This window comes from Phaethon aethereus (assembly GCF_964289735.1).
Source record: "Phaethon aethereus genome assembly, chromosome: 26".
NCBI lineage: Eukaryota > Metazoa > Chordata > Aves > Phaethontiformes > Phaethontidae > Phaethon > Phaethon aethereus.
Window position 1 is genome coordinate 5,588,673 of NC_138602.1, and position 19,071 is coordinate 5,607,743.

The 19,071-nt window shown below is 66.6% G+C and overlaps 2 protein-coding genes across 2 annotated transcripts in view; one reads left to right on the top strand and one right to left on the bottom strand.

Annotated features, from left to right (window-relative positions):
• ARID3A (AT-rich interaction domain 3A) overlaps positions 1 to 6,080 on the bottom strand; it is a gene marked incomplete at both ends in the record, with an annotated part of 18,130 nt that extends 12,050 nt beyond the window's left edge. The window contains 2 exons of the mRNA XM_082010825.1: positions 4,672 to 4,993; positions 5,656 to 6,080. Coding sequence (XP_081866951.1) covers positions 4,672 to 4,993; positions 5,656 to 6,080 — 747 coding nt within the window. The remainder of the gene's footprint in view (positions 1 to 4,671; positions 4,994 to 5,655) is intronic.
• A 3,863-nt stretch (positions 6,081 to 9,943) lies between these two features.
• On the top strand, positions 9,944 to 18,339 carry R3HDM4 (R3H domain containing 4; the record flags this gene model as incomplete). The annotated part of the gene is made up of 8 exons (XM_082010869.1): positions 9,944 to 9,987; positions 13,240 to 13,394; positions 13,572 to 13,690; positions 14,789 to 14,912; positions 15,393 to 15,478; positions 16,791 to 16,876; positions 17,320 to 17,375; positions 18,131 to 18,339. The coding sequence occupies 8 exons, from the start codon at positions 9,944 to 9,946 to the stop codon at positions 18,232 to 18,234; spliced, it is 774 nt and encodes a 257-aa protein (XP_081866995.1). The 3' UTR covers positions 18,235 to 18,339.
• Positions 18,340 to 19,071: the final 732 nt, after the last annotated feature.

Here is a 19,071-nt window from a genome sequence, read left to right on the forward strand (position 1 = left end):
GCGACGACGCTCGGGTGCCCCTTTCCCTGTGCAGGGGCCCCCGCGCCCTCCGGGGCGGCTCATCCGCTCGGCTGGCTAATGCAATAAAGCTCTAATCAATATTTTAAAGAAAGTAAATGGACCCTCCCGCCCTCATTAAGGGGCTGCAGGGCCCCCGCTCCCAGCCCCGCTCCCCCGCAAGCTTTGGGCGTTTTAAATAAAAATATGCCACGGGAGAAAGGGGTTCAGGGCCACGCACCAGGGGCTCTGCTGCCCGTGGGGGCAGAGGGGATCCCTTGCACCGTAACCGGAGCCTGGGGTTTCCGCACAGGGCTCCAAACCCCGGGGCTTCAGAGGAGAAACGGTCTTTTCCTCAGCCCCTCCCGTGTTTCCCCAGGAAAATCCCGGCTCTGTCTTCCCGGGAGCTGCCACGGCCCTGCCACGTCTGCAGCCGCGGCTGGTCCCCAAGCCTGGGAGCAGGCAGGGCGGGGGGTCCGGTTTCGCCCCCGCCGCACCCAGCATGCCGCCTGCCGAGGTTGCGGAGTTGCTTTCGGTTTTTTTTTCCCCCCCCACCCGTTGCACTTTGAGACGCCGTATCTCGGGGGAGTGCTGCTCGGCACCAGATAAAGGCTGAGGTTTTTGCCCCCCACATGCCAGCGGCGCGGTTCAGACGTCCCCACTCGGGACAGCTTAAGAAACCTCCCGTCCCCACAAAGCGCCGGCACCCCACCGCCGGCACCCCACCGCCGGCACCGCCTCCCCTGAGCACCGTGCCCCCGAGCCTCCGACGCTCCCTGCGAACGGGAGCGGAGACGGGGGTTAAACATCAGCCTTGAAAGGGGGCACCCAAAATGGGGCACCCCAAAGGGCACCAGTGGCTGCTGCAGCCAGGGGGAACACGGGGGTCAGACCCCCCCAGGCTGCCGGCAGGACACGATGCCGGGGTGACGGGGTGCAGGCGCCCGGGGCAGCGCAGGCAGCCCAGGAAACTCCAAAAGGGGCAGAGGCAGGAAACTCCGGCGCCGTGGGCTGCCGACGCACCCAGGGCTCACGCTCCCGGTATTAGTAGGGCACAGTAATAGCGGTAACGAAACGGAAAGGTCAGGAGGGGGGTTCTCCATGGGGCAGCAGCAGACGCTCCCCCCAAGCGGGGCTGGGGCATGGACATCAAAGCAGGTTTTTCCCCGGCAGCCCGCGCCGACGGCAGCAGCTCGCCGGCCAGGCATTACGTAGCAGTTTACGGCGACACGCAGCAGCGCCAAATTTTTGGCAGGGGCTGGCTGAGCCGCTCGCGCTCGGGTGGCTTGTCAAAGCCCGGCTTCCCCTGCGAGCATCGCCCTCCGGAACGCTGGAACACCGGCAGCGCAAGCCCCAGCACCCGGCCGCGGTGCGCTGGGGGGTGGGTGCCAGGGCTCACCCCCAGCCCCCTGCCACACAGCCCTCCGCCACACAGCCCCCCGCCACTGCCCATGGGCAGCTGAGACCCCCGCGGCCGAGCCCAGCTACGGGCTGGCAGCCCGGACACGCTGGCGTCGCCCCAGCCCCCCGGGACCCATCCTGCCTTTTGGGGTGAGGTTAGAGACGATCCCGATCCCAAACCCAAACGAGAGAGAATGTGGCCCCGGCCCGGCCGCACGGACCCCTCTGCCCCTGTGCCGCCAACCGGCGGGGCTACAACAGGCCCGAGAGCAAGGAATGGAGGCTGCCCTTGCTGCTGGCCGGTGGAGGAGGACGTGGTGGCCGTTCCCCACGGGGAGTCTCCTCCCACCCCAAAAATGCCCCTTTCCCCCCGGGCAGCCATCGCGCCCTCAGCAGTCGCCGCGCCGCGGGCTCCTTTGTTCTGCTGCCCGCGTGGGCAGCGCCCCGGGTCAGACGCCGAGCTGACCTCGGCCTGCGCAGTAGCCGTCCCCGGGGACGGGGAGGTGCCACGCGCCGGCTCCCTAACCTCCCTAACCTCCATAACTCTTCCTCGCGCCCTCCCCTTCCTCCCCCTGAGCCGGGCCCCCTCCTCCTCCAGTCCCCCGCGGCTCAGCCTGGCCCGGCCCCGGTTTGCAGGAATCTGTCCCAGATGGGTCAATAAAACCCCGCGGCGGCGGACGGGCACAGCCCCCCGGCAGGCACGGGGCACACGGGCTTTCGGTGCGGAGATGGGCGCAGGGACTCGGACTGGCACTGCCCGGCAAGGGCCACGTCCTCAAGCACGCAGAGCGCGGGGCCGCGGAGGCCGGGGGTCCGACGCCGGGCTGGGCCATTCACCAGCGCCAGCACGTCCAGAGCTGAACCTGAGCCGCGGGGGACGCGGTGAGCCGCGGCGGGGGCCAGGGCCGGGCCACCAGCCCTGCCCTGCCTGGGCGGACCCCAGCCTGCTTGGAGGCAGGAAGAAAGAAATCAGAGTCACCCGCCTCCCCCAAACCGAGCCCACGCAGCCACAGCGTGGCCCTGGCAGGTGCCGGCGGGCCCGGCTCAGCCGAAGCACGCAGGAGGTCGCAGGCTCCCTGCGAGCGCGCGGGACAGCAGAGGTGCTCCCGGCGCCGAGAGGAGAGGAGCTCCTCTGCAGGAGAAGAGGAACCCTGAAGTAGCCCCTTCCCTGAGCGGCGTTTCCCCACCCCTGCATGAAGGCCCGGCACCGGCACGGCCACGCTCACGGCACCATGTCCTCACGGGCTCTCCCGCATGGGGGGACCCAGCCGTGGTGCACCAGCACCCCGGTGCTGCTGGGGTTTCCCCTCACGCGCCTCTACCCCGGCAAAGGGCCGGCAGTGGCGGGAGCAGGGAAAGGGTAAAGTGTCCCCTGCCAAGCAGCACCGGGGCCACGGCGGCCGCCCCACGCCACCACTCGCTGTTTACATTCTTGCTGCTCCTTCCCAGGCCGCGCCGGCCCGGTCGCGCCAGCTGGGCTGGGGCTGGAGCTGGGGCGCTCGGCAGCACGCGCTGGAGGGCGGCCAGGAGGAGCTCCCGGCCAGCGCCGCGCTGCACCGAGCAACCCCCTGGCCCAGGTCCAGCGGCCGCGATCCAAGCGCTGGCGGGCTGACGTGCCAGGGAAATCCTCTCTCGGCCAGGCGCTTCGCCTCCTCTCCTCCGCCGCCGGCGCAGCGGCGGCAGCTACTTTCCTTCCCCCTCCGGCTGTTTCCACGATTAACTGCCGTGCTGGGCTCTCCCCGCCGACCCCAGGAAGCTTTCCGCTGGGAAGCAAAAGGCAGGAAGGGGGGGGGCCTCAGCCCCTTTTGCCAGCCCAGCTTGGGGGGCAGAGGTGGGGACGGGGGCAGGGAATGCGCTGGGACTCGGGATAGTGTCCCCAAGTGCTGTGGCTGCGGTGGGGGACCCAGTGGCATCTATGCCACGGTCCATGGCACATCTACCGACCGCCACACCGGCGTGGCACAGGTCCTGCGAGCACCGCCGAGCGCCCAGTCCTGGATTTTCCCGTTGCATCCCAAGGGCTGGGAGCAATTGCCAGGCCCCCGGAGCTGGCGGGCAGGTCTGGTACAGCACCGACACGGTGACAAACAGGAAGATCGTGGCTGTGGTATTGAAAAAGCCTTTTCACAGATACGAGATCACGTCCCCAGCCTCTCGCTCCCCGACAGCAGGAAGCACAAAAGAGAGAAACCACAAGAGAAGAGGTGGCGTGGGTGCAGCGGCATGAGGGACGCGTGGCGCAGAAGCATCCCTCCTTCCCCGCAGCCAGGCAGGAGCGCACCAGGGAGGGCAGCCGCACGCTCTGCGCTCGCTTGTGCTTTCTCCACCAGCCCTGTCATGAGGCTGCCCACATCCAGATGTGCCGGCAGATCCCGGCAGCCTCTTCCCCCTTTCAAGAGGGATGTGACGGCCCCTTCGGGGAAGGGGCAGGGGCCGTCGCATCCCTCCCGAAAGGCCACCATGCCCCGGCCGCTCCATCTGGGTCCCATCTGCTGCTGCTGGCTCGCGTCCCTTCCCCCAGCCCTAAACTCAGATGTATTTAAACACACACATCAAAGGCACCGGGCAGCCCCCAGGGAGCCCCGGCTCGCAGCACATTTCCTTCTCTTAGCCGAAAGCAGGGCGCAGTGAGCTCCAGTGCCGGGAGAGAGCGAGAGCGTGCCCGTCTCCTGCCAGCCTGGCTCAGCTGGCACGGGGAAGGTGGCGGAGGGGGCAGCTGGGGCGCTTTCCCCTCAGTTTCACTCTTTGATGGCATTTTGGTGGCAGCAGGGGGGCAGCTCTGCCCCCAAACATCCACAGGGTCGGAGCCATCCCACCAGGTATCACCTCTACAGTAATGGGGAGCAAGCCAGGTCCCTACCGAAAACAGCTGAGGGAGAGCGGAGAAGAGGAAACCGAAGAGTCCCTTCAGGTTTGCAAGTTTGGGGTGTTTTTCTCCATCATTTTCATCAAGAGTTCTCCCAGGTCTCCGCAGTGAATCCCATTATACTGCCCGCCTGCGCATGGCCAGGCCACAGTGCCAGCCGGGACGCACGACCCCACTGGAGCCACCGACCAGGGAGGGGGCAAAGCTGAGCCCAAGCATTAAAACCCCGGAGAAATCCCACGCTTTCTTAGCATCAACGACGGCAGCTCGATCAGAGAATGCTGCCAGAGGCGGCACTGCCAGAAATGCCTTGCCGTGGCTCTTGAGGACGCAGGGACGTGCAGCAGAGCCAAGGAGCAGGGGAGGGATGGGCACGGAGGGGTACACGTGTCTCGGTGGGTACCTACTTGCTTGAACTGCTCCTCGTAGGTCCAGTCGCCGTGGTCGGGTGCTGGCAGCGGGGGCTGCGCGTGGCCCAGTCCGGAGGGGAGCCGCTCCTGCCCGCCCGGCAGCCGCTGAGGCTCGCCTCGGTAGTGCTGCGGCACCGGGGGCTTGCGGAGCAGCAGAGATCCCGCACCCGCCCGCACCGCCTCTGCCGAGCTGAGCCCTTCCTCTCCCATGTCTTCCTCCTCCTCATAGTCTTCCTCTTCCTCCTCCTCCTCTTCTTCCTCTTCCTCCTCCTCTTCACCCATGTCCTCTTCAAACTCATCATCATCCCACTTGCCCTTCCTAGAGCAGGGGGAAGAGGAGAGATTTGGTCCTATGCCAGGCAGGGGGCTGAGTCCCCAAAGCCAATCCCTGTCCATTGTTGCCCGCCCCACGGGCACCCCACAGCTGTGGGGCTGGGACCACCCGCCCGGCACACAGGGAACCTGGCGAAGCCTCAGCGGGTGGCAGCCCCGGGGGGCACTGCCGGCCACCGGCAGCCCAAGACGGCAGCTCTGGCAGCGAGCGGGGCTCTGTCAGATGGCTCCAGCCTGTTCCGGGCCCTGGAGAGGACGTGGGCTGGGAGGAGGCGGCCGCGAGGGCCCTGCATAATTTAAAGCCAGACGAGGATCCTCTCACCAGCCACGGCCCCACGTGGCTCCTGGGCAGAGACGAAATGTCGACCCACGCCAGCCTGGCACAAGGAACCATGGCTGCCGAGCCGAGCTGCTGCTCTCAGCACCTCCTGCTCCGGGACATCCCGACAGCACTAACCCACCCCCCTGCCCTGAGCTGCACGAACCCGGCCGCCCGACACAGCGCAGGCAGCCCCCCCGCAGCCTCCCGGCCCCAAAGGGAAGCCTGCGTCCCCAGCCGGCTCTGCCAAAACCCACTGGGGCCAGACCGCGTCCCTGCCCCTTCCCCGAACCCGTAAGAGCCGTTAGTCTGTGCTAGGGTATACTCACAGATCCTCCTCGTCCTCCTCGGAGCCCATCTCCTGCTGGTATCCGCCATCCTCCTCCTCATCCTCGCCGCGCTCCTCCTCCTCCTCCTCCTCGGAGGCCTGGCTCTCATCCGACAGCCCCGGGCTGGACGAGTGGCTGAGGCCAGCGGCCGCTGCCCGCATGGCGGCCAGGGCGGCCATCTGCGCCCGCTGGATGTGTGCGCTCTCGGGCTCCGCTCCTTCCTCCGACGGTGTCGGGGCCGGATCCTGGCCACGGCCCCGGGCCGGGGTGCTGGCAGGGGTCTGCCCCGGGGCTGGCGGGGGCTGCGCGGGGGGCGGTGTGGAGCGCTGCTGCTGCTGCTGCTCCTGCTGCCGCGCTTCCAGCGCCTGCTGCAGCCGTGCGCGCTGCTGCCGCTGCAGGTTCTCCATCACCGCCTGCAGCTTCATGGCTCTGCCGGCGGGCGGCGGGTCCCCCGGGGGGCGGGGGGCGATGCACCCAGGGGGCAATGCCCGGGAGGCGCGGGGGGCAGCGCCCGGCAGGCTGCTGCGCTCCAGCGGGACCGGAGGCCAAAGCTGGGGAGCGCTGGCGGGGGGCAGCCCTGCAAGGGGGCTGCCAGGGCCCGGGGGGGCGAGGGCAGCAGAGGGTGGCAGCACCGTCGGGACGTCAGGGCACGAATCGCCGACGCCGACGTGCCCCCTGGCCCCCCTTGGCCTTGCTCTGACGTCTCCTTCTCTCAGGGGCTCCGGGCCACTGGTCACAATCAGGGTGCTGCTGCTGTCGGCAAGCGTGCCCCGGGCAGGCACCGAAACCTCCGCAGGCTCAACAGGCAGCGGCGGCAGCCCAGCTCATTGCCCCCTCCCTCGTCAACCGGGCACTTTCCAGGGGGCGGCAGCCTTGGGGTCAACGCGGCGTCCCCCGGCTCAGGGCCCAGCGTCCCTAGTCCTGGGCCGGCTCAGCTTCTGGCAGGCGTTGGCGCAAACCTGCCGGGAGAAGCAGAGGAGAGGGTCAGCGGAGCTGCCAGCAGGAGCTGGGGAGCAGGAAGGAGTTAAAGACAGCGCAGGAGCCTCATTAATCTCAAGCTAATGAGATAGGGAGGCCGGGCGCTGCTGGAGGGGGAAGGGGCCTGCCGGACCCGATAGCCCTGCCTGGCCCTGCAGGCAGCGGATACCGGGATACCAGCACCCGGAGATAACAGACCTGCAGGCAGGGCACGGCAAGAGCTGCCCGACACATCCCCCACGGGGGACGGGGCACGTCCCCACCTGGGGACCACAGGGACACGCTGCACGTGGGTGAGGGGAGCACCAGGCTTGTCAATATGGCAGGAGCAGGCAGCTGCCAGGCCAGCGCCGGGGAGGGAGCGGCACCGGGGTCCACACCGCGTGGCAGAGGGGCCCCTTGCTCAGGAGAGTCCCGAAGCACCGGGGGGGACCTGCATGTCCCTGGGGGTCCGGGGCAGCCCCCCCCAGAGCGGGCAGGCAGAGCCTTGCTCCTCGAAACCCCGGCAAACAGGCTGCTGGCGGCCGCTCCCCCGCTCCCCCCGGGGCTGCAGGGCTGTGAGCGCTTCGGCTCCGCTTCACCCGCCGGCATGTTATGGCTGGGCCCACGACACCCCCACCGCCCCGGCCCAGAGCCCCCCAGCAGCACCGAGCCCCCCTCGCTCTGCTGCGACCAGCAGCCGCTCGGATGGACAGGGATCCGCCAGCAACAACTTCAGCATGACCTCGCCCGTGCCAAAGGCAGGGAGGCAGCCCGCCGCGCTGCCGCCGCCGCGGTAGTGCCGCGTATGGGCATTGACTCGGCTGGGCGAGCACCCCGCTTCCGCTGCCCCGCGGGACCCTCGCAGGGACCGACCCCGGGGCTGGCTGGGGACGCCCCCCGGGAGTGCGGGCAGCCCCGGCTGCGGGGGCAGGACAGCTGGCAGCACGCAGGAGCCGGCAGCTACGGCGTGATCCTGCGAATTCTGGAAAGGGGAACCCGTTTCCAGCGCTGGCCAGTGACGCCGCCGATTGGGCAGCCGGGTCGGAGCTGCTTCCCCCGCGCCTCGCTGCGGCGGCGGCCGCATCCGCTCACCACCCTGCAGTGCTCGGCTCGCGCGACAAACGCGCCGCCACCGTGGCGGCCCTGGGGCTGCCGGCTACGCCTCAGCCGCTGCTGCAGCCTCCAAGGGAAGCCAGCGCCAGGGCGGCAGGAGCTGGTCAGCGCTGCGCGGCCTCTGCCCGTGCCTCAGTTTCCCCTCCTCTCCTGGCCATCTCCACCTTGCCTGCATGGAGGGGGAGGCACTGGGACAGGGACCCTCCCCTCTCAGCACGGGCAGGGCTGCCCGCACGGGGCTGCCCCGGAGCCACGGCCACCTGCAGGCGGTAACCGCGCTCCCCGCCGCACAGCCGTCCCGCGCCACGTTTGAACTCCGTCCCATGCACCTGCGAGAGCCACGAGCGAAACTGGAGCGAGATTCGTCCCAGGCACGTGCTCTTCTGGCCCCGTGCTGCCACAGCTCTGCTTTACCACGAGTTACTCGGTGCCAGCACCGGCGCTGCTGGGAGCAGAGCTGCCTCCCCAAGTACCCCGGGCCATGGCTGTGCTGGGGTCACGCTGCCGCATCCCTGCAGGGAGCCGAGGTCCAAATGCAGCCGGAGCCTGCCGGTGCGGCGAAGCCAGAGCCAGGGGACTGTCCCTTCACAGAGAGCCCCGGCCCGGCAGCCGCGGTGACCTTGAGCCGTGCCCCTTTGTCCCTCCCGGCCACGGGGGCTCAGTGCCTCCCCGCCGTGCAGGCGGTGCCGTGGGGCGCGGGGGATTTTGGGTGGTGGTGGCGGCACCCGCGTCCCGCGGGGCAGGTGCTCGAGAGCGACAGCGGCTACGCTAGGCTAAAAATACGCGGTGGCAGGCGGGGGTGTGACAGACAAGGCCTTTGTGCCCCCGACGCCGGGCCTGGCCGCAGCTGGACACCCCCACCCACCACCCCAGACCCCTGGCAGGGCTCACGCCACTGCCTGGGAGGGCAGCGTGGAGGTTGAACCGAGGAAGAGGAGGAGGAGGACGAAGAGCACAGGCCCTGCTGGTGTCCATCCCCAGGGACGGATGGGGGGGGCGCGGGGGGGACCCCCGGGTCGGGCAGGGGGCTCGTCCCCAGGGCTGAGCCTGGGGATGGGAGTGGCGGGGCCCGGGGGGTGGGCCCGGCCCCGCGAACCGGGCGGGAACGGCCGCCGCAGGCACGGGGAGAGGAGGCCCGGCTGGGCCAGCAGCTCCCGCCCAGCCCAGCGCGGAGCCCGGCCCCGGCCCCGTCCTCCGGCCGGAGCCCCAGGAGGCTGCGAGCCCGGGGCAACCCGGTCCCGGGGCACAGGGCGGCGGCGGCACCGGCCCGTCTCCCCGGGCGGAGACCGCCGGGCGGGGCGGGGCACTGGGGGCTCTAACCGGCCGGGACAGTAACGCCCGCAGGGGACGGAGGGTCCGGCCGGGCCGGGAGCGGCCGCGGGGGAGGGGGACCCGGCTCCGCGCGGGGGAAGCGACCGGTAAGCGGCCGCGGGGGGGGGAGGGGACGCCCCGGTCCCGCCCAGCAACCGGCCACAGAGGTCCCAGCCCGCCCAGGGGACGCGGCTGGTACCTGGCCCTGGCCCCGGCCCCGGCCCCGGTCCCGCCCGGCCCCCGAGCGCGAGGGCAGATCCCGACCGCCGGCGGGGCCGGTGTGGTGGCGCGTCCCCGCTTACCCGGTGGAGGCCGTGCGCCGCGAAGCCGCATAGCAGCCGCGGCCGCCCGGGCTCGGGCTGCGGCGGGGCCGGGGTGCGCTCGGTGCCCGCACGGCGGCTGCTCTCCCCGCGGACGGGCGGTGGGGCCCGGCTCCGCCCCGCCCCGCGTCGCCATTGGCCCGCCGCGCCTGCCCCGCCCCGCATCTCCCCGCCCCGCGTCGCCATTGGCCCGCCGTGCCCGCCGCGCCCCGCCCCGCCTTCCTATTGGCCCGTTGCCGCCGCCGCATGCAAATATCACGCGCGGCGGGGCCGCGGGGCCGGCCGGGAGCGCGGCCGCAGCGCCGCCCCGCGGACAGGCGGGGGAGCGCCGCCGCGCAGGGCGCGGCCCTTTTAAAAGCTCCGCGGCGGCGGCACTTAAAGGGGCCGCAGTCGCTGAGTCCCGGTGCTAGGGGCTTTTTTTTATTCCACTCCCCGTACGTACTGTACCCCACCGTCACCCCGCCCGGCCTCCCGCGGCCCCTTGGGGCAGGGCTCCAGGGAGCCCCGCCCCTCTGACGCCACTTCCTGCGGGAGCGCTGAGGCCCTGGTGTCGGTGCTACCGCCTGTGCTGGGCCGAGCGGGCCATGGTGGTGCTGCGGGGCGGCGCGGGCCCTGAGGAGCCCTACCCGTGAGTGCGGGGCCCGGGGCCGGGCGGGCCGTGGGGCGGCTGGGGCCTGCCCGTGGGGTGCGGGGCTGCCCGTGGGCCCGGCTGCGGCCTCGGCGCCGTCCCTGTCTCTCCCGCCCCCAGCACACGCCAGTTCCCCTGCGGCCAGCGCTTGTCGGCGGGCAGGGCCGGGGGGCTCCGGAGGGGATCCCCGAAGGCGCCTCCGGGGGGCGGGGGAGGCTGCGCTGCCCCGGGAGAGCTTGTGCCCCCTCGAACTGCAGCAGGAAAGCGCTTGGACCTGGAGGCGGCTGCGTCAGAAGCAGGAGGCCGTGATTAGGATAATGAACTAATTAGCGTTTACCCCGTCGAAGGTCACGGGTGCGCCCTGGGGACACCGGGCCTGGGGAGGCGATGTGCTGTGGGGCAGCCGGGCCTGTGTCCGTCGGGAGACTCGGGCCCGGTGGGTGTCCTGCTCAGCCCGTGGGCTGGGGCTGCTCCCACCGCGGGGGACCCCCGCATTGCCTGAGGCCACCGGCCCTACACACGGAGCCCGAGCCTGCTGCTCCCGGCCTGGGGAAATGGCAGGTCCAGGTCCTGGTGGGGAACAAGGGACTTCTTGTTTCTGCCTGGAAAGGAGAAATGGAGGGGAAACTGCTCAGCTTGCTGTGTGGTGGCCCTGGACCTGCTGGGCCCGTCTCCCTGGGAGTCAATGTTTGCTCCAGTCCCCGCGGACTGAGCTCTGCTGGGACCCTGCTCCCTCAGGGTGACAGCGGCCATGACAGCCTGGCTGAGCCACAGCTTTTGAGGGAAGAGATCCCAGCGCCGAGGTTACCGATAAGGGACTGAAAGTGGAGCTTGTCTGAGACTGGTTGCTCGCTCCTGGCTGGGCACCCAATGCTGTAAAGCTCGGCTCTGCTGGCGCAGGCCTAAGGTCACCGTCACCTGTGAGTCTCCCGGGTTGGAAATGAGTCCTGCAGCTCTGCTGAGCGCCGGCGGGTGAAGGCGGCAGTGCCAGACGGCAGACGTGGCCGCGCAGAGTGCCGAGGCAGGGTGCCAGGCCTGCAAGCATGTGCCCGGCAGCCTTGGCACCACCGCAAACGGCCCTGGAGGCTTTGCGGAGTGAGCGGCACGTGCGGCTCAGCAGCCAGTTCTGCTGCCGAGGAGCTGGGTCTGTGCCTGTCCCGACGCCCAAGCCTCGGTGTGGGGCAGGGGAAGGCTAGGCCAGGGGGTCCCTGCACTAGGAGCCGGGAGTGCTGGAGGTGCTCCCACCCTGGTGACCCTTGCATGGCTATTTTTAACATCTTTTTTTTCCAGCGGAGGCTGGAGGATGAGCCCTCCCGGTTGTCCCACTGCCCTGAGTTAGGGCTCCCCCGTCTATGAAAACAGGGTAAATATTTACTGCACGTTGCCTTGGACTCTTCTTTCAAGGGCTTTTTCTGTATTGCAGCCATCCCGGGGCCACGCCGGTGAGCCGTGACGGCTCCTGGTGGTGCCAGGCTCGCAGCTGCTGAGCTCTGTGTACTCAAACCTCTGAACTGAGGCCGGCAGTAAGGTGACTCTCTTAACCACCTTTGTATCAAAACTTGATCCGTGAGCGCGGGTTGCAGCTTGGATTACAGCTCCCCACCCATCTGTTAGTCATCACTGTGGATACGTGCGTCCCTTTTATTTCTTCCAAGGCCACCTCTGCTGCCGTTTTTTCTCCGGCTGGAAGGGGGAGAGGTTGGGTTTTCCCCCACAGCAGCGGAGGCCCTGTCACTGCCCCGGTCCGGGGGAAGGAAAAAGAGAAACCAAGGCTTTGGCGTGGGTAAGCAGCTGGCTGCCTTCCCGGGCTGGTGGGCTGCAATGGGGCTCTGCCCCAGTAGCTGCAGGTGGCTGTGCCAGCACCTGATTGCAGTGCCAGGACTCCCCTGAGCCCCAGGCTGACGGAAAGCAGGGGATGCAGTGGGAACACGGAGGGGACAGCCTCCTGGCCATGCCTGGTGGGGGCACAGTCCCATGGAAGGGGTGAGACCGTGGTGCTGCCGCGGCGGGGGAGTCCAGCGGGCAGCCTCGCTGCAGTGGTGCTGCTCCCCTTCCAGCCCTGCCCATGCGGTCCGGTGGCGGTGGTTTGTTTTGGTGGCGGTGGTTTTCTCGCCCGCCTTCTGCTGCGCTAGAGGAAATCCACACGGCCCAGGGGGGAAGCTGCGATGCAGAGACCTTAGCAAGTGGACAAAGAACAAGTGAAAAGCTAGTGAAACTTCCTGTCTTTGGTGCAGTCTTAGTGAACTTTGAAACCAAAGCAGTGGCATTAAATGCCCAGTGAGCTTCTTCCTCATCACTTGGTTTGATTTTTCACATGAAATCAGCTAAGCTATGGCCATTCTGAAACTGTGCATGTGTCTCAGTAATGCCCTGACCATAGAACTGTTATTCACAGAAGCCAGGTGCCTTTGGGTGTACCTGGGAGCGGTGCAGTCTTTCTCCCTGGGGCTGTAGCTTTCTGGCAGTGAAGGCTCCTGCTGCTGGGGCCAGCAGGCTTGCTGCCTGTTGCCCGCTCGGGGTGGTGCTCGGGCGGCCAGCTCTGGGCCCCGCCGGCGCGTGCTGTGCCGCAGCTGGTGGTTTCATGCGCCAGCCGTGCGCCTGGAGGATGGAGAACCAGCGAAACCAGCCCTTGCTGGGGCAGGGGAGCGCCCGGGTCTGGGGGGTGGTGGGAGCAGCCGCAGCAGTGTAACGGTCTGGAGGGAAGAGCCTGTAATTATACAGCCAGGGCAGGTGCTACCACTGCCTTGGGTAATTGGGTGATAGGGCCTGTTGCCGATCGCTGCGGAGGCCGTGTGGCAGGACGGTGCCGGCGGCTCCACTGGCACACTCTGGCTGGGCAATGGCAATGGTGAGGTGCAGCAGGTGCCTGGCTGTGTGGAGCACCTCGGGGTCCCTCCCCAGCCTCTGCCTCTGCCGAAATGAATCTCTTTGTCTTGCCTTGCGTGCTGGTGGAGTTAATTACCCAGAACGTCTAGCTGCTAATGCGCAGCTGCTTTAAACAGACCGGATCCTTGGAGCAAGCCGTGGTTCAGCAGCGTAGCATGCTGTGAGGCTGTTAGCTGTGACTGGAGGAGTACGAGGCCCCATGGAGGAGGATGTGATGCCTGTTGCACTAACGCTGATGTTCTGCCTCCCGTATTGTCCCTGCCACGCACTCCCCCCATGCAGCTCTCTGTCCTCGTGCTGCTGTGGCCACCCCAGGCCCTGTGGGTCTCGGGTGGGCTCAGCCCTATCTGCCATGTGTCCCTGCAGGAGGATCGAGGACTGCCTGCCCCCGCTGGAGGACTCCCCGTCCAAGAGGTTCTCCCCCTCCAAGCGAAAGCAGTACTATATCAACAAGGCCATCCGCAACTCGGACCTCATCCCCAGGGCCAAGGGGCGCAAGAGCCTGCAGAGGCTGGAGAACAGTAAGGATCTGGGGCAGGCTCCAAGCACTGACTTTTCCCCAGCTGGGTCTCTTCCCCCAGGGCTGGTGGCCTCTGCCCCTAAATCCTCTGCTGCGTGGCATGCGGAGGGGTGCTGGGGTGCCGGGCCTCTCTGAGGGCACTGCTTCCCCTCTCAGGGGCTTTGCTCTTTCCTCCTAGCTCGCTACTTGATGACACTTCTGGAGCGAGACGAGTGCGGGAGTGATGAGGGAGAGCTCGCCCACTCTGCCAGCCCGAGCATCTTCACGGAGGCCTGTAACAACGAGACCTATGTGGAGGTAGGCACAGCCGCCCGCCTGCTTGGGGCTGTCTGGGGAGGCCCTGGCACAGCACCTGCGGTTCTGGCAGTACGTGGTGTCTCTACCTTGTTCCTCCAACCTGAGGAGCCATCTGCCTCCCTGGCTGGAGCTGCTGTGCCCTAGCTCCTGACCCGTGTCAGAGTCAGGGCTGGCATCTGTGCGCCCGGTGCCTGGCTGCTGCTGCGTGTGCCGGGGGAGATCAGGTCCCCGTGCCCGTGGTCCTGCAGTCTGGGGGCAGGGGGTCTCTGGGCAGATCCTCTTGTGGAGGATCTGCACAAACGTGCAGTGCAAGGGCTGGGTCCTGCTCAGAGCCTGGCCAGGCTGGCTTAATGGAGGCTGCTGCTGCCCCCGGCAGAGCCCGGAGCGCTGTCGAGTGCCCCAACGTACAGCACTGTACCTGCAGAGCGACTAACACTGGGTGAGCTGCAGCACTTCCTCCGAAACAAGCCCCTTGCCAAACCCATCTGTTGCTTCACACTGCCCAGCCGGTGTTGCGATACCGGCTCTGTAACTGGGCGTTTTGAAACTTGGGTTCTCTCCTGTTTGATGCTCAGGGCTTTGGCTGCGGAGTGACCTGCGTGGTCTGTGTGCATGCTTTTGGCTTTGCAGAGCTCTTTTCTCACTCACTTAAGCCAGGCTTAGGAATTGCGATGTAGACCTGGGTTTGAAGCTGGATTGCATGGATGGGCTGTTGTGTCAGCACTTGAACTGCCAGTAACTGTCAGAAAAACCCCTGTGTATGTTGGCTTCGAGTGTTAAATCTGCATCTCCTCCCAAAGCAGTTGTGACAAGCTGTAATGGGCAGTCAGGAGCAGGAGAGGGGGAGAAAGGTTGTCATTGCTGCAGCTCGTGTCTGCCGTGGTCTGTCTCCGTGCTGGCTGGGTGCTGCGGAGCTCTGCCCAGCCCCTTTCGTTCCCCTCTCCAAGCTGCTGTTCCTGCTCTGCTGGGGCCGTCCCTGGGGACGGCTGGGTGAGCAGAAGGCTCATGGTGTGCCAGGTGGGGCTCTGAAGGTGGCCGTGCACTGCTGGGTGCTCCCTGGAGACCTCTGCAGTGGGGCCCGGTGGCTTGTGTTGTCAGATCTGGAATGACTTCATGAACCGGTCAGGAGAAGAGCAAGAGCGAGTCCTGCTCTACCTGGAGGAGGAGGCCAGGAAGAAACACAAGAGGAAGCTGCCCGTCAAAAACGAGGACAAGTGGAAAGGTGCTGGGAAGGGACGCTGGGTGGGGAGAGCCTCTCCCTTTCCTCCTTTGCATGCGTTTGGGAAGGGCGCTCTTCCCCGAGGGCTGCATCCGGCTCCCTGTGCCACCTGCTCATGGCAGGGCCAGGGGATGACTGAGCAGACCCCTGGGGTGCTGCAGGGAGGGGGTTATGCCCGTCAGACCCCACATGGAGTTGGGAGTAGCTGGGGCGACGGGCACAGCAGCCATCCCCAGTTGCAGACCCCCAAATCTCTGCACCCTCCGAACACTCCTTTGCTGGGGAGGGTGTTGCTGGTCTGGGGGTGACTTTGTGCAGACCCAGGAGGAAGGAGGTGGCCAGCTGGGCTCCTCCGGGGCGGTTAGGGGATGTTGGGCTCCTTCCGAGAGGTGATGCCATGTGGCTGCAGTTGGAGCCGTCCCGTGGGCATCTGGGATGTGAGCCATGTCCAAGACCTTTCTGTCTTCTCCCCGCTGGCTCCAGAGCACCCTGCCTACACGCCCAAGGAGTGCTTCCAGCGCATCAGCCGCCGCCTGCGCTCCACCCTGAAGCGGGGCCGGATCCCCATGGTGAGCTGGGGGCTGCTGGGGGGTGGTGGGGCAGGCAGGGCTCCAGCTGCCAGTGCCCCACGTGCAGCTTCGTCTGGAGCTGTGTCCCGAGGGCTGTCCCCTGACCTCGTGCATGGTCACAGAGGCAGACAAGTGCCAAATTTCAGATGAATTCCTGGGGAATGTGCTCCAATTCTCGTATGACCTCTGCAGCAGTGGCTGATTGCAAACAGACATTCAGCTCCCTGTGCAGATGGGTTTTCCTGGCTCAGTTCAGATTTTTCTGGTAGTTACAGAACACTTTTACGTGGTTGTTTCCCAGTCTCTGCTCAATGAGCAGCAGGTGACAGGGGAAACCCCGTGTGTTTGCCCTCAGGGGCAGCAGTGTAGCTGTTGGGGTCTGCAGAATGGTCCACACAAGGCTATTTGGAAGACCTTGAATGCGTTTTGAAAGGGGTCGAACTGCATAAACCACTGAGCAGACAATTAAGCCTGAACGGAGGGGCAAGTGTTGCCTCGTGCCGCCTGGCTCAGGGAGCCGAGCTGCCACGCACGGCCCCTGCACTGTGCTGCCTGCCCAGACACTTGCTATCCTGGTCCCCAGGGGTGCCTGGCTCCCTGCTCCCTCTTCTCAATGGTGCTGTTTTCCTGCTCTGTTTGTTTTCCTTGCTCTAATTAGAGTCTCTAAAAGCAGCCTCGGCTCCTCCTGCCCGCTGGCTTCTGCTCGATTTGTTCTCAAATGAGACTCGCTTCTGCTGCTTGTCTCTGGGGTCACGGTGCTCCGGAGAGCTGCATCGAGCTGATCGTTGCCTGTCAGGAGAAAAGGAGATGTGAGGCATGAGGCTTTCCTGGCGGCTGCTGCTCTGAGCATGAGGGACGATGCCAGCCCTTGGCACACAAAGTACAGAGTTGGCAGGGGACGGATTCTTCCGTGCCTCAGGAGCTGGAAAGGGGAGATGTCTCCTTTTCTTGTGCCTTCCTGCCGTCTCGCATCCAGATGACCTGCCTGGCAGCTGCTGGCAGTAACTCCTTGGGAGTCGGAGGCCCTGTCGTGCCGGGGCTGTGTGGACGTGGCAGGAGAAGGTGGTTGTGGTCACAAAGTGCCTGTGGCTCTGCCAGGCCCTGGCTGGGGCAGCAGCTCCTCAAAGGCAAAACGCAGGCGCTGTGAGGGGTGCAGAGCTGTGTGGGGCAGGTCGCTTTTCCCACATTGGGGCACACCCGGTGAGCGCTGGCTCCCGTCGCCGGGCTCCTTGCTCTTGCCTGTTGCCGCAGGGTTTGAGCAGGGTCTGGCCCCACTGCCCTCCTCGCTGACAGCCCCTGCCTTTCCTCACAGGGCACGCTGGAGGGCCTGGAGGAGGAGCTGCTGGCCTTCTTCTCCGTCACCCCTCACTCCGTCTACACAGCGCTGATGGACAACAGGTATTTCCCCAGCTCGGGCTCTGCAGGTGTTGCCGCTCCCCGCAGAGCAGGGGCCGGGGTCCTGAGCCGTGCATGCCCCGCGCTGGCGTTCCCAGCTCACCGCGGCCTGAGCCAGCTGCCATGCCCACAGGCTGCTCCGCCTGGGTGCCCCGTGCCCCAGCCTGCACCCCGGAGCTGCCCCAGGCTGCAGAGGGGCTCTGGGAGAGAAGGACACCCCTTGGCCTCCCTTCGGCCAGGCTTGGGTCTCCATCTGGGGCCATTCCCCTGGCCTGGTCCCTGCAGAGCCCCCAGAGGAGGGATGCATGGGGGGAATCCCTGCACAGGGGCTTGTGGCACTTTGTGCTGCCCGTCTCTGGTCTGCGGGAGGAATGAGGGCAGGGCAACACTCAGGAGATGCTGGTCTCAGACAAGTCGGCTCTAACCCTGTCCCCCATTTCCCCCAGCTTCGAGCGACTCCTGCTCCATGCGCTCTGCCAGTACATGGACCTTGTCTCTGCCAGTAAGAGACTCACGTTTATTTGTTTGGTTTTGTTGTTGTTTTTTCCCTTCTCTTCCTCACTATCTCTGCTCTCCAGCTCAGCCTCTTCCTCCCTTCCTCCTCCCCGCCCCACCTTGTGCTGCAGCTCACAGATAACCCTGCTCTCCTGCCTCTGCTGCCCGAAGCTCCCTCGGGAGCCTTGGCTGTGGCCATGCCGCGTGACCAGAACTTGGTAGGCAGGCAACATCGGGGCTGAAGCCCAGCAGCTAGGGTGATGGCCAGGCCCAGCTCTGCCTGGGGGTGTCTCGTTTGCAGCAGTGCTGCCATTTCTCCTCTTGTTCGGGGTCTAGATGCTTCAAAGCAAGAGGCTTCTCGCAGGGATCCCTCTCCTGCGGCTGCTGCCTCCTCCCGCAGAGAGAGGCCGTGCCAGCACCTTGCCCATGGGCTTCCCTAGAAGGTCTTGTTGCCAAGGGAGGGAGGAGAGGCACCGCGCTCTGTCCCTGCGGAGGAGTCTTCGCTGCTGAGCGTTTCATTAGCAGCTGCTCATGGAAAACAGCATGAGCGCGCTAATGATGCGAAGGGGAGCCTGTGGTGTTGGCAGGGATGTGCAGAGGGGGCAGGGGATGGGCGGACAGTTGCCTCCTTTGCAGAGCACGGAGGAACCTGTGCTCGCTGCAAGCTGCAGGGAGGAGGGGAGGTCGCAGGGCTGGGAACGCTGTGTTTGGGACCCTCGGGGTGGGGACGGTGGCATGATAACTGCTTCTTCTCGCCCCCAGGTTCGGACATCGAAGGGAAACGTCAAATGAAAGTGAGCAACAAACACCGCATCTTCCTGCCCCCCGAGCTCCTGCTCTCAGACTACCTGGGGCAGATGAGCTGATACCCTGCGGGACACCCTGCCCCTCGCTTGGCGCGCCAAAGGCTTCCTTCATCTGCTCCTGGCCTCTCCCAGCCCTGCCGTCCCCTCGGGTCCGGCCCACTGCCCACCTCTCCGCTTGCCCAAGCGGGGCGCAGTGTGGACCCCCTCCTCGCACCCTCTGCGAGAAGCTCATCCCTTCCCCTCCAAGAGCAGATGCTTGGTGGTGCTGAGCCGGAGGCTCACGGCTGCGCCCGGCCAGCTCCCCTCGGGATGCCGGGACTCCCGCCTGCGGGACGGCAGGCAGTGTGGCCCTGCCAGCTATCGCCGTGCTCCAGGCGCAAGGCGTGGGCGAAGCAGGTGCCTATCTGTCGTGCTTGCCCTGTTCCCCGGGCTGCCGTGCTGCTTCCTGGCTGGAGCTGCTCTCCCTGGAACTGTTTGTGTGTCTATTTATAGCCCAGGTGCTTTTAAAAATAATCGGGCTGGGCCAAACCCACCTCTGGCACTGACGCTCGTGAGGTGATTTTGGTCCACATTTTTCTGTGGTGAAACAGCTTCTCGCGGCTGCTGAGCGAGCGGAAGAGCCTCGGGGCCCTCGCGTTCCCAGGCTTTGTCCAGCACCCACAGCTCTGCGCCCGTGATGGGGTGTTTCATGGGGGGGCTCAGCCCCTGCCAGCCCCCTCGGGCAGGGTGGGGCAGGGGGAGCTCCGCACTCCGAGCTCCTGGGGCCTCTTGCCCCGCTGGTGTTTTGGCAGCGCCCCGTTCCCTACCTCGCACGCCAGCCTGCGGCACGCAGAGCTGCCTGCACCATGGGGCAATGGGCTGATTTTAAATGTAATATAGCCTGTGTTTTTTAATGTG